Here is a 13,841-nt window from a genome sequence, read left to right as displayed (position 1 = left end):
GTATAGTAGTGTATGTAAGAGAGTATAGTAGTGTATGTAAGAGAGTATAGTAGTATGTGTAAGAGAGTATAGTAGTGTATGTAAGAGAGTATAGTAGTGTATGTAAGAGAGTATAGTAGTATGTGTAAGAGACTTTGAATGAAACGGAAGTGAGTTTGAATGAAACGGGAAAGTTTGAATGAAACGGAAGTGAGTTTGAATGAAACGGAAGTGAGTTTGAATGAAACGGAAGTGAGTTTGAAATGTTCATAAGAGTCCGCAGAAATCGAATATCAATATTATTTTAGTGTAATTACATTGTGTATATGCACAAGCCATCTTATACAAAGCAGCCGAAAAATAGAAAACCGAAACGCTATTATGTTTTTTTTTTTTAGAAAACTGCGATTCAGGGTTAGAATTCTGCTATTGTTGTCTGATTCATTGAATCCGCTGTGTTTGCCAGGGTCTCACGGTGACATAGAGCCCTCCCACATGTCTGTAAGACCAATACTTCCTTGTTTACAAGCCTTACAAGCGAATGAGGCGATCGCTATCAAAACGGTGCGTGTATACTTTGATTGACAGCTACACCAGCAGACAGCAAGGGTCGGGGACGGGCCTTAGATATCCTAATAGCCAATGAAAATACCTTTCTGACGATATCCAGCATGTCAAACAACGTCTCACGTGTGGTTGAGAAATCAAATGCGCAAGGGGTGTGCGTAAACTAGCAGGCTCTTCCCCAGAGTCGGAAGACCCTGAGACCCTGGCAAACACAGCGGATTCAATGAATCAGACGACAATAGCAGAATTCAAACCCTGAATCGCAGAAAAAAAAACATAGTAGCGTTTTGGTTTTCTATTTTTCGGCTGCTTTGTATAAGATGGCTTGTGCATATACACAATGTAATTACACTCAAATAATATTGATATTCGATTTCTGCAGACTCTTATGAACATTTCAAACTCACTTCCGTTTCATTCAAACTCACTTCCGTTTCATTCAAACTATTAAACTCCTTTTACATGTAAGTATGAGAGTGTATAGTCGTGTATGTGCGAGAGTATAGTAGTGTATGTGAGAGAGAATAGTAGTGTATGTGAGAGGGTATAGTAGTTTATGTAAGAGAGTATAGTAGTGTATGTAAGAGAGTATAGTAGTGTATGTAAGAGAGTATAGTAGTGTATGTGAGAGAGAGTAGTAGTGTATGTGAGAGAGTATGATAGTGTATGTGAGAGAGTATAATAGTGTATGTGAGAGAGTATAATAGTGTGTGTAAGACCAAGTATGAATTCTGTCCCAGACGGCCCCTCATACCCCCACATTTTTCGCGACGTTTTTTGCCGGTAACCGTATACTTTCAGTAAACGCGTTCCCGTTCGGAACCGTATCGAACGGTATAAACAAGCCTCAAGGGCGACGTTTCCTCAGGGTTTTCAGACAACAACATGTGTTTGAGTCCAAATTGCTGTGAATGTAAAGTGAACAGGCAGAGCCTTGCTCACGCCGTTGCTGGACTGAAAGGATCCGAATGTGCCCAACCCTGGACATACACAGCTTCCTTCTACTAAGACCTTGAGTCTCTCCTGCTTTTTGAAAGAAGCCTATTCACAATCTCGGGCAAATTCAATTTGAGCTGGAGCGTTTGAATAAGGTGCATAATTCAACGCGCCCAATAATGTATGACCACAGGAAACCCAGTAGGGTAGTACATACAGAGTGTTCATCCATTCAAAAGTTGCTTCTATGAATAAATATATGAGAAACACAGTGATTAGGGTGACTGGGAGGAACCAGCGGGCGGGGTCTGGGAACCTTTCTTCCGGCTTGGGCGGCTAAGGTGGCAGCTCCTGGAAGGGGCTTTTAGAATCCGGCTCCACACGTCCTCACGAGGCCCCTGGAAGCACCTCTGCCAAAACACCGGCCCCTGCAGATCGCTGCTCGGTCAATCCGGGCATTAACTCAGCGGTGGATTCACACACAACAGGGCCTCCCCCTTCGCCTGGCTCCGAGGTCCACCGGCCCCAGCCAGTTGCTAAGTGTCAAAGCCCAGATGGCTACTTCTACCCCTGTCTTACCCCATGGGCCTGGGCGGAAAAGAACACAACCCCAGTGTCTCCTATTAACAGACCAGTCTCAATTTACATCAGACATAGAGCTAATGAATCCACGCAGGAGTTGGTCCCAGCACGGGGCTAAAGACCGACTCTAGCTCAGTGCTAATGACCTTGCGTCGCGGGAACCCCCCCCTCCCCCTTACCCCCAGACACCCCTGATCCCCCTTACCCGCCAATCACATCGACCGGCACTGGTTTACCATGTGCCGTGGCTTTCATCCAGTTGTGCGGAGAGAGAGAGAGAGAGAGAGAGAGCGAGAGAGCGAGAGAGCGAGAGAGAGAGAGAGAAGCAGCATGCTGGGACCACAAAGGAGAGCTGCCATGCAAAGGAGGGGCCGGGGGGGGGATGGACTGAGATGGGGTATAAGCCTGTGTGTGTGTGTGTGTGTGTGTGTGGGGGGGGGGTATTAGGGGGACCCAGGGTGGATTTAACTAGCAGGGATCTGACAGATTTAAAAGCACTGCAAAAAAATGCATGCAGTCCGATTGGACAGGAGGCCACGGTGAAGCGTCGCGGCCATCTGAGGAACGGCCCAGCGGGACGCCTAATAAGCCCCGTGCAATCTTTCACCCCATATTCTATCAATAAAAAAGCAGTTAAAAAAGCTCCTACTTTTACCCAACCACCACCCCCTCTCCTCTCAGCACGCCCCCCCCCCCCCCCCCCCCCCCCCCCTTGCCCCCCCCCCCCCCCCCCCTCCCTGAATCACTGCCTGCTGCACTGCCTGCCATCTGGAACCCACTTTCATTTTATAATCCAACTGTCATTAAAATGCTTCTTGGCAGTTTACAGCTCGTTCACCCTGTGCAGATGTGGGCAGCCATCTTCAGACCAAAGCCCCTCTGATCAAAAAGCTCCATGCTGTCAGACAGAACACTTGCCACCCCGGGGCGAGCCCAGGTCCTAACAGGACCTTCGTCCTAGCCTCCTTATCCTTCACCACGCGTTATTTAGTTATCCCCCCCCCCCCACCCTCCTGTAGGGTGCAGGTCAACTACAGAAGTTACAGAGCTACTGTGAGTGGTTTGTGTGTGTGTGTGTGGTGTGTGTGTGTGTGTGTGTGTGTGTGTGTGTGTGTGTGTGTGTGTGTGTGTGTGTGTGTGTGTGTGTGAGATGTCAAACAGTTTGGTTTGAAATAGATTTTTGATGAGCTGTTGAGCAGGGCCTGTTCCTCCTTTTACAGTGGATGGTAAGTACTTGGCGCAATATTCGCTCGTTAAATCCACGTTTATTTTAAAACATGTAAGTCATCGCAGTTATTTATTCAACCTTATTCATCATACATTCATTCTTTTAAAAGTATAATTTGTCTGATTTAAAAAACGTTGACACAATGACCCAAACCTATCAAACTAAGCACCTGCCTCTGATATATACAATTTAGCAGCCTTTGCTAAAAAGCCACTTTAATTTAGCCCACTGGAGCACCACTGCCATACCAACCAATGTGTCTCAAAGTCAGGCCAGAGCTGCCGTGCGTTGACTGTGTGCACACACACACACACACACACACACACACACACACACACACACACACACACACACACACACACACACACACACACACACACACACACACACACACACACACACACACACACACACAACGTGCCATGATTTTCCACCCAGGCCAAACCAGTGCACAAAGCCTCCTGGCTGCAGCGGTGGCCTGGCGTCCATGGCGTTAATGCAGCCACCGGGTGTTCACTGAGCTCCCCTAAAGCCGGTGACGCACGTTGCTGTTGTTTGGCAGCTGTCCCGGTGTCACATCCCGGGCCATATTCTGCCTGTCAGTGCCATGTGTTAGCTCTCTTCAGCGCCCCTGCGGTTTCATGCCAATCAATGCCACACCACACTCACCCTCCCCTCCTCCTCCAACTCCCTCCTGCCCTGTGGCATCACCGTGGGCCGGCACTAATGAAGTCAAACCCACTTAATGGATGCCCCTACTTGCCTCGTCTGTGGCACTTTGCAGCACCGGGGGCGAGCTGAATAGTCTTAATGCCGTCCCCTGCTCGCCGTCGGCTGTGCAGCACTTAGGGGGGGGGAGCGAGCGCAGTGCCCCCCGCTTCTGGTGTTCGTTAAAGTCGGAAGCATCGGCGGGGTCAACCACCATTACACAAATGAGTCCTCGGTGATTAGGAACATGCCGGCAAGCACCAAATGCCCCCTCGTAAAAGAAAGACCCAGCGAGGAGTTTAACAGTTAACTTGGAAGGGAGGGGTCGGAGGTGTGTGAACCCATTTAAAGCCCACTCTAAGGCGTAAAAAAACACGAAAATAACTGCCCAATAACATGAGTGGCAGGGCACTGCTAGTACCTTCCTCTTCTTCTTCTTCTTCTTCTCCTGCTCAGCAACCCTTAAGCCTTGAAATCCCCCCGTAAGGTTTTTGCGGAGCCCCCTTTGATACAGTAATGTTTGGGCCTGTATTCCTCCAGGCCACTGTACCCTCTCCCTGGTGGCTGCAGATCAAAGCGGCTGGTTTGGGCCATGTGGGGCTGCCCTGGCTGGGCTTTCTGCAGTAATTGAAGGCAGCTGGCCTCTGTGTGTTTTGGTCCAGATCTCTGTATGCTCTCCTGGGTTCCTCCGCTCTCGCTCCACACACACACGTACATACATGCACGTGCTTGAGCTCGCGCCCCACACCCACACACACACACACACCCAGACACGCACATGCACACACACATGCATGCCGCATAAAGACAGATGTTCACACACACTCACATTCACACACATAGACAGACACTGCCAAGCGCACACACATACATACACACACACACACACACACACACACACAACCACACACACACACACAAGTAGGTGCACATCTATGCACATATACACTTGCTCACGGACACACACACGGAAACGCACATATGTTCTCGCTCTCACACACATGCACACACACATACAGACGTATGCAAGCCGGCACACATACGCACTCCATCACCCAAAGAAAGCTACCCCAGTACGAGGGTCCTTGGAGCTTGAGGTCTGGCTCTGGCTGGCCGTCCAATGGGCATCAGTGTGTTTGGATTGGAGCAGAAATGCTCAAGTGAGTCGCTGGAGGAAGACAGGGGTATTTTTACCCCCACAAGTGGGAGAGAGCTCTCGACTGCCATTCTGTCTCTCACTGTCCATCACTGCCATTATGAGCCAACCAGATGACCCAGCCCCCGGCTGCCAAGACAGGGCTTTTCACAATCGAGCCCCCCGGAGGAAAAAGAATGGGCAGAACCAGAAAAAAAATGAAACACAAGACATATGCCATACCTAGAATTTTTCCTTACTAACATTACGTCAAATTTCTCAAGAGAAATAAAATTGCTCCAACTGACCTCTCTGTCTGTAAGTGTTTTAGTCGCTTTCATTTCTGAGCTCCTTTCTTTTTTACTGATGTATTCCTGGGCATCGAGAAAGAAGGACGGTTCTTTGGGGAAACATTATCCACAATGGCACCGGCTTCTTAATAACAGCAGGGAATTCTATATTTGTCTCTGATTGCGTACGCCATTTTGCGGAGGAAAAGCAAGTCCTGTTGCATTAGGGAGGCCAGTGGAGACATGCCAAGGCTGCTAGACATGAGAGCTAGTGCGTCAGTTCCAGGCACGAAAACACACGCACTGACTCGCACATACTTACACACACACATACACACGCCTGCAGTGCATTTTCAGCCAAGAGAAATGTGTAAGTAATTACTGTCCAACCATGTTTATTGAATAAAAATCCACTTAGGTATTATGTTTATGCCCGATCAAAAACACTCAAATCGTACATATATGTACACAGAAAATACTTGTGTGTCTTTTATTTGGTCCCTTGCTCTGCAGATAACATCTGTGCTCAATGTGGAGCCCATTTTAGGTTTATTACTCATGTGGAAAAATGTATATAGTACTTGGATTGTTATTCAAACACAGGCCTTTTGATAGTCCGTGAGTTGGCTGCATGGCCGTTTTTTAAACAAAAACTCATTGACTCCACCCTTGATGAATGTGTTCCACCATAGTTGCGCTTCAAGGGACTTATAACATGAAGAAAATGTTACACATTACCTGGTTAAGGCATTTTGTGTATTAAAGGCTAAGATCTCCCCTTTAATTCATGCAATCAAAATCAATACGTCAAGGTCATGCTACAATCTATTATCCGTACAATCGAAAAATCGGTTATATTAAGCCATGGGTCTAAACTAATCTCCAAATAATTAGATTTGCTACGAAACATCAAGAACGTTAGATCGTACAAAGAATCAGAGAAAACCTAACTCTGTACCTCTTTCGCCTGTCGGCTTGGCAGAAACTTGCACAAACAATTCAGTATACAGATAGTATAAAACCAAAACTGTGCCATTCAACGATGTGGTATTACTGTGACAGCCCCCTTGTGTTGATAATAACATGGGGTGTCATGGTGGGTGACCAGCATGGGGGGGGATGAAGCCAGGCACTGCCGTCATCTCGCCCCGCCGTGTCAACACAACTGACCAGACCTCAAGCAGAAAATCAGAAAAACAGTCCGTATCGCCGGGCCCTTTACAGACCATTCTCTGGCTATTACCTCCAGGCGGCTGGCTCACATGTGGGGAAAGACGCGTTTGAAGGATGCAACATCTAAAAAACATAGGGTCAGAGAGGCCTGTCGAGAAACAAATACAGAGTCCTGGCACGGGTCCGAGCGGCGATAATTTCCACTATAACTCTGATCACATGCTGTCAGGCGTGTCCGAATAGTTTTTATTCCTCCGGAGTGTTGCTGTGTTAAAGGAAGTGAAAGAGGAGCCGAGGGGGAGCTGCGATTTCAAACAAAACAAAGAAAATAATAATTCTATGCCAAGCCCAACAATTCCTGTCGAAGCTAAAAGGGCTCCGCGAGTGAAGTGGAAAGATTACAGTCTAGTACCGTGGATGTCACCGGACCTCCACTAGCCCCGAGATGAGCCTTTCATTGGTTTGTTGGCCACAAATCATTATATTTTCGTCCCTGATGAACGTCGATGCGATGATCAGGAGCCGGCTACCGAATGCCACAGCGGTGACGTCTGCTATGTCGGTAATGCCCCGGCATGACACGCATAGCTAGCGACAGGCTAGCCATGTTTGCTGATGTCATCCGGCCAGCCTGGAGAGGCTGCTAGCGCTGCTGTCATCACGGCTCTCGTTCAAAAACACCCCGCACTAAAGCTTGCCTCTGTACCCTACCCACCACCTGGAACAACACCATGTTGACTTCTTGTTAAGTATTAACACGCGCACACACACACACACAACCATTCGCACCTACACACAGAAGGACAGACGCTCGCACACAAACACAAAAAGGGAATGTACAGAAACACACCCAATTATACGTGAATTCATACACACACACGGGTGCAATCTGTAGCCGTATGTGTCATACTGCAAAAAGATTAAGAACCACTTTTTTCAATTCAGTGACATATCTTAATGTGCTCCTAGATCACCACATACTTACACACTAAATGTGCAACAGATGTACCCCTTAACAACCAGGGGAAGAAGAGAACAACCGCAAGCACATGATGACGAGCCATCCCGAGATGAGAGAATGTTACAAAGGGTTCAATATAAATTCAAGTTAGGTAAGTGCTTCCAGATACGCTTTAATGAAAACCAAGGAGAGCAGATACCAACACACACAGCCCTCGCAATCCACCCTACACACACACACACACGCACGCACGCACGCACGCACGCACACACACACACACACACACACACACACACACACACACACACACACACACACACACACACACACACACACACACACACACACACACACACACACACACACACACACAAACACAGATATTCACGCACACACACACACACACACACACACACACACACACACACACACACACACACACACACACACACACACACACACACACACACACACACACACACACACACACACACACACACACACACACACACACACACAAAGCTTTCAACAGGAATGCAAAACAACACAATTGATTCAATTGTTGATATTGTTTTTGGCCCAAAAGTGGTCAATAAACACAACTGCAAATATGTAGCCAAATGTTAATATGTGCTACACAAGAAAACACTGCGTTGATAGCGACAACAACAGCTGAATAATGGCGGAGCAGTGCTGGAGAGAGCTGTAGGGAGGGAAAGAACCATGGTGCGGAGAAAAACAACAACAACAATCTCCATAATAAGGTGTGTGCTGGTCTTGTCAGTTTGAATCTCCCAGTGCCTGTGGGGAACGGAATGTAACCAGTCAACTCCGGTCTCCTTTTCTTCCCGAACCACTTTGTACTGCTGGCGGCGAGGGTAGGTGTGTGTGTGTGTGTGTGTGTGTGTGTGTGTGTGTGTGTGTGTGTGTGTGTGTGTGTGTGTGTGTGTGTGTGTGTGTGTGTGTGTGAGGCAATGCGCTGTGCTGCCTCAGCCCTTGCTGCAGGTGCCCCTCATATGATGTCATTAAGGAGATGAGGACGGATGATCACTTGTCTTAAAACATTAAGCCGTCCCTGTTCTCGGCCTCCTCCCTTCTTCCATAAAGGAGAAACCTGTTATGAGGTGTGAGAGTAGCCTGGTAGGGGGGGGGGGGGCTGTTCTCCCAGATACCAGCACTCCAGGAGACCAATCGGGGACTGTTGAGGCAGGGATATAGCGTAGTGTGGAGATGGACACTACTGGATGTCAGAAAGCATTGAGCAGCAACTAATGGCCTTCTGAACAGCTGGGGATCTGAGCCCAATATGGCACGTTGTGGTGGGGTCAGTACGATATCTAGAGCCGTCACAAAATCCAGAGAATACAACCCGAGAAACCAGTACGGTACTCAAGACAGCGTTGAGTGAGCAAGCCAGAAAGGGAGAGATAAAACCACTGGGAGGGATCAACAAATGATGGGAAGTCAGTGATAATAAACCTTAGGTCCTGACTAGCTCCGCTGGCAGAACACAGCTTCACCCCTGCCAGGGTTAAGGCTAGAGTTCCCACAGGGCTTGTCTATGCCATGCCTGTGAAGAACTTATTTAAAAATAGCGACCACATAACTATCATTTACATGAGATCATATCCTTTGGCTGCAGGTGTACAGTGACATTGGGGGATGGGAGAATCCCCCCCCCCCCCCCCCCCCTCGCCAGAGATGCCTCGCTAGCCCCCAACCATCACCCCCCCTCTCTACCGCCCCCACCCCCCTCTCCCTGGGTTGATACATCACCTGGGACGACAGCAGCGTAGCACTAGCTGACGAGTTATTGCCGATAAACCGGGGGAGAGACGCCGCGGCGCGTCGAAATACGGAATTCACTTGGCACACCGCAATGAGATAAGGGGCGGGGGGGGGAGGAATTAAAGTGTCAATCAAACGGACCGTGCGCTGTCCTGGTGGATGAGTGTAAACCACAGGCATAATAAAAAGGGCATTTTTTTAGACCCTGATCAGAAAGGACTCTTAAGAATCAAATGATAAGCTAAGAATGTTTGAATAAGAGAAAACGTAAGAATGAATAGAATTGTTGTGTTGTACTATTTCAAGAGAATTTGTAGAATGTGTTTATGAGGAACGTCTGTGAATTTTGTGAATATTCGGCCCTGAGTAGCCCCCGAGAAAAGAAGCTGGGGACCAATCAGGATTAGCCAGTCCCTGGACTGCTGGAGCCATGGAAGCCTCAGTGCATGGCTGCCCACCTGACCAGAAGAGTTTCAGTGATAACCCGGCCCCCAACCCACGCACGCACACACACAGACGCACACGCACACACACACACACACACACACACACACACACACACACACACACACGCACACACACACACACACCCAAGCACCCACCCATCCACCCACCCACCAATCCACCCACCCACACACACACAAGGAGAGGTACATTAGCCGAAGACGCTAACAATCTAGGACCCAGACAGCAACGGTGTTATTTGCAAAACACAGTAGGAGTGAAACTGGAGGAGCTGCAGAGTGAGGTGGGGTAATGGAGATGGTATTACACTTGAGCAAATGGAGACACAGACACACTTTTGCTCTCTATTTTCCTCTCCAGTAAAAGAAAATGACCATCTTGCCATGAAGTGCCTCAGGCAGACGGTGTCAGAAGGTCCTGGGGTTTGTGGCTGGAGGGAGACGGTTGGTGGTGGTCGTGGTCGAAAACAAGACTGTGTTTATGGTGGACGGACGCATGCGGTTCTTATGAAGATCAATCCACCGCTGCTTGTAATTTCATTAATTGTCGCGAAAGAAATACATAATCCAATGCAGTTTGTGTAGTACGTCAAACATAGTCCCATGAGACATAAGAATCTCATTAGTCTGACATGTTTGGCAACACATTTGGTTCCCAATTATATCTAATATTGTCCTTGTGACATCACGCTAATTCAGATATCAGTATTGCACAAGAACAGATGCTTCTGTGAGCTAATGGCCAACACATGTTTGGAGGGCGGGTTGGTGGCGGTGGTGGGGGGGGGATGTAGTTCATCAACAGATAGTCCCCGCAACAAATAAATGACATGTTTGGATGGCATTTAAATTAATGATGTTCATATTCCACCACGAGGCCTGAAACAAACCTTTGTGTACACAGAGTCCCCCTGTTGTGGAGGCAATTTCCCCAGCATGTTGTGAGTCTCTCTTCATGCACTTCTAATTTAGCACTGGCTTCTCAGAAGCAAGGCCGACGCTTGCTTCAGCTAAGACGTAACTCAGAGACAGAAGAAGATGAATGTCTGGAAGGACGCGTTCTACCCACGAGGTTTCTTCAAGGGGCATTAGAGAAGCTAGCGTATTTTACGATGGTGAGGTCATACCAGACAGGGGGCTTTCTTTATAAATCAAAAATAATGAATCTAACACAAACGCCACATAAACCAGGACTTCACAGTTAAACACTAATACTTGATTCAACGGATCCAAAGAGTTTGCATCACATCAACTGAAGATGCTATCTATCTATTTGCAGATCTATCTATAGTTTATTCTTGAGGATTACCCTTTCCTCTGACCTTGACATGGTCCGTGTACTGTCCTGCCCGGGACATTCAAATCTAATTTCCCTGTGGATGATTGCACCCTGAGGGCCCATGGTTGAGGAGAACATTTGAACCGAGTTCATCCCTAGGTTCCTGTCAGTGTAGCTGCAGGTAACTGGTGATATCACATAGAAGCAGCCTTCGTTTGGTTGGAGACAGAAGGATCTGGCACCTGTTTTCAGAGAAAATTCTAGCTGCAAATTAACAGCGCAGAGAGGAGGCAATTACAAATGACACTGTTTGTCCATTCGGAAAGGAAAATTAAAAAGTTCTTTCAGCTGTGACAGGTTTTTCTCTCATTGTGGTCACCATCATTATGGTGATACGTACTCAAGGTGCTAAAGGAAGGAATGAAAACACCCTTAGTTCCCCCATGCATGTCATACTTCTTGCATTCCTGTCAAAATACAGGAAGGGAATGACCTTTTCGTGGCTACGACCAGAAAGCAGAACAGCGAATATATTGTATCGCATACATGACGATGAGAGGTTGTTATTCTTTCCATAGGTCATCTTGGAAGGATTACATTTGTCAAGTCGTCAGAGATGTCCTTCCTAATATGGCTTTGATTGAAGACACAGGTCCATCAACATCAACAGTGGCCTTGTTGAGGGGAAGTGCTCTCTGTATTTACCTTTGGACCAGAACAATCTCATAACAAGCGATCAACAAGAAAAACAACCAGAAAGAACTGGAACAGACCCAGGGTTGATAACGTAAACAGTTAAATGACTATTTTTACATTGCGCTTTTCAGACCAGGGGCCTCGCAAATCGTTTTCAATTATTTCATCACATTCACCCATTCATACGCTGACACATGAGTTTAGTTGCGCTTCAGGGAATGGACTACCTTATTATTTCTGTCTGTGATTCATTCCTCATCACATCCATCCCTGCCTCCCTCCATCCAACTTTCCTTCCGCCATTCCTTCCTTCCAAGCATCCTTCCATCCTTTCTTCCTTTGTGTGATCCTTCGTTCCATTTCTCCATCGTTCCTTTGTTTGTTCCTTCCTCTCCCCCCCTCTCACTCCCCCCCCCCTCCCCGCTGTGATGTCATTCAGCGGTATGGAGAGTGACAGCCCTGCAAGTCATGTCAACCACCAGTCAGCCTCCTCTTCCGCCCCAATGAAGAGATAAAAGCCTATTGACTTGCCAGGCTCCAGTTAATGCAAATTGGGGTGCTGCTATCAATGTATTATTTATGGGGAGCGCTGGAGACATTTCCACAGAACTGGGAGCTAAGCTTACAGGAGATTAGCCATGCTATCTCATTCATTTACAGGACGTAATTGGTAAATTGTTGGGGGGAATTAGACTGCGTGAGGCTTCCCATAGGCGCTGCATCTGGTAATCGGGTGGCTGTCGTCAGCCAACCACCTTTGAGACTCGCGATAAACACGGAAACACGGTAATCAAATTGGTACGACTGATAGGCTACATCTGTCAAGCGGTCTGATGGATAACGACGGATGGCACCACAGCTATTATGAAGTAATTGAATTTCACGTGGAAAAAGTAGCCTAGACTGATAGCTTTCCGTTATATAATGACACCCATAAACAGCGCATTTGTATTCAGGAATGTACTTTGAAATTCCAAATTAAACCATTATGCGGTAAATATAGATTAAATCACCACACTTACATTTTAACTATATATATCCACAGGCTCGAAAGAAAAAAAAACATCTTAAGAGCAATATTGTTTCAAAATAAAATACTTTGAAGACTGCATCTTTCTTGTCAGTGTCATTAACGTTGTGAACTGCAAATGATGAACAGTGACAGGGCCGGTCGTTTGTCTCATCGCGTCTCATCGTTCCTCGCTAGCGTCGACCCCGTGCCCAGCTTCCACCTTTTTGACGAGCGCCCGGGTTTGTTATTTGCGAGCGCCGTTTCATGTGTTCGCAGGCAAATAAACAGAACAGAAGGGGCGTCTTACCTTGTCATCGACGTCACTCTCGCTGTCACACTGCAAGACAAAACAGAGAGACAGGGAGGGGATATGAGGAATCATTCATGTGCCCCTGCTCAACCCCCCCCCCCCCCCCCCCGTTTCCACCCCCCTATCGACCCCTCCCATAGCATCTCACAGAGCACATGTTATTTTTGCGCAAAACTTCACCTTCTCTGACAGCTTTCAGTTATAATAACAAAAGAGGCGGTGTTGGTGGTGGCGGTGGTGGGGGTGTGGGGTGGATTCTGATAGACTGAAAGAGTTTTTTTTTCTCCCGAGTTTCAAAGTGCCGTGGCAGCACCACAATAATTCTATTCTGTGGTTTTTCCTTTCGTAAATTCAAAGCTGTGACTCGGAAAAAAGACTGAAAACAAATAATTCCAACGGTGCGCCATTAAGAGGCCGCTCAATCACTTTTCCTTTCAGCCGTCGCTTGTCAGTCAGCCCTTCTCAGAGAACCGCCGGAGCAGACAATTATGGCCCAAGGACACTCTGCGCGGGCTATTCAGTCAGGTATTTAAAATGTGTCTCATGACAAACTAATCATTTTTCTTTGCAGGTACTGCTGAACCGAATGAATGGCGAATAAGGCTTTCGTTCTGAAGTAAAACAGGTTGGACAAGAGACCTGAAAGAAAGATTCATTCCTCTATTGAGTGAGGACAAATATAAGGATTTTGTGGAATGTTTACGTTCTTAAATACATTTTTTCGCTGGTTTCA

General features: G+C 47.3%; 1 protein-coding gene across 10 annotated transcripts in view; it reads right to left on the bottom strand.

The window, feature by feature from the left end:
* The window catches only part of fbrsl1 (fibrosin-like 1), a 267,754-nt gene that overhangs the window by 81,975 nt on the left and 171,938 nt on the right, over positions 1-13,841 (bottom strand). For 9 of the 10 annotated variants that reach the window (XM_030358554.1, XM_030358556.1, XM_030358558.1 and 6 more), the window contains one exon: positions 13,106-13,135. The exons of the other annotated variant lie outside the window; for it this stretch is intronic. In XM_030358554.1, coding sequence (XP_030214414.1) covers positions 13,106-13,135 — 30 coding nt within the window. The remainder of the gene's footprint in view (positions 1-13,105; positions 13,136-13,841) is intronic. 10 annotated transcript variants of the gene reach the window in all.

Source organism: Gadus morhua, chromosome 6, assembly GCF_902167405.1.
Source record: "Gadus morhua chromosome 6, gadMor3.0, whole genome shotgun sequence".
Classification (NCBI taxonomy): domain Eukaryota; kingdom Metazoa; phylum Chordata; class Actinopteri; order Gadiformes; family Gadidae; genus Gadus; species Gadus morhua.
Note: the sequence above shows the minus strand (reverse complement) of the source record. Positions and strands in the feature narration are given on the sequence as shown.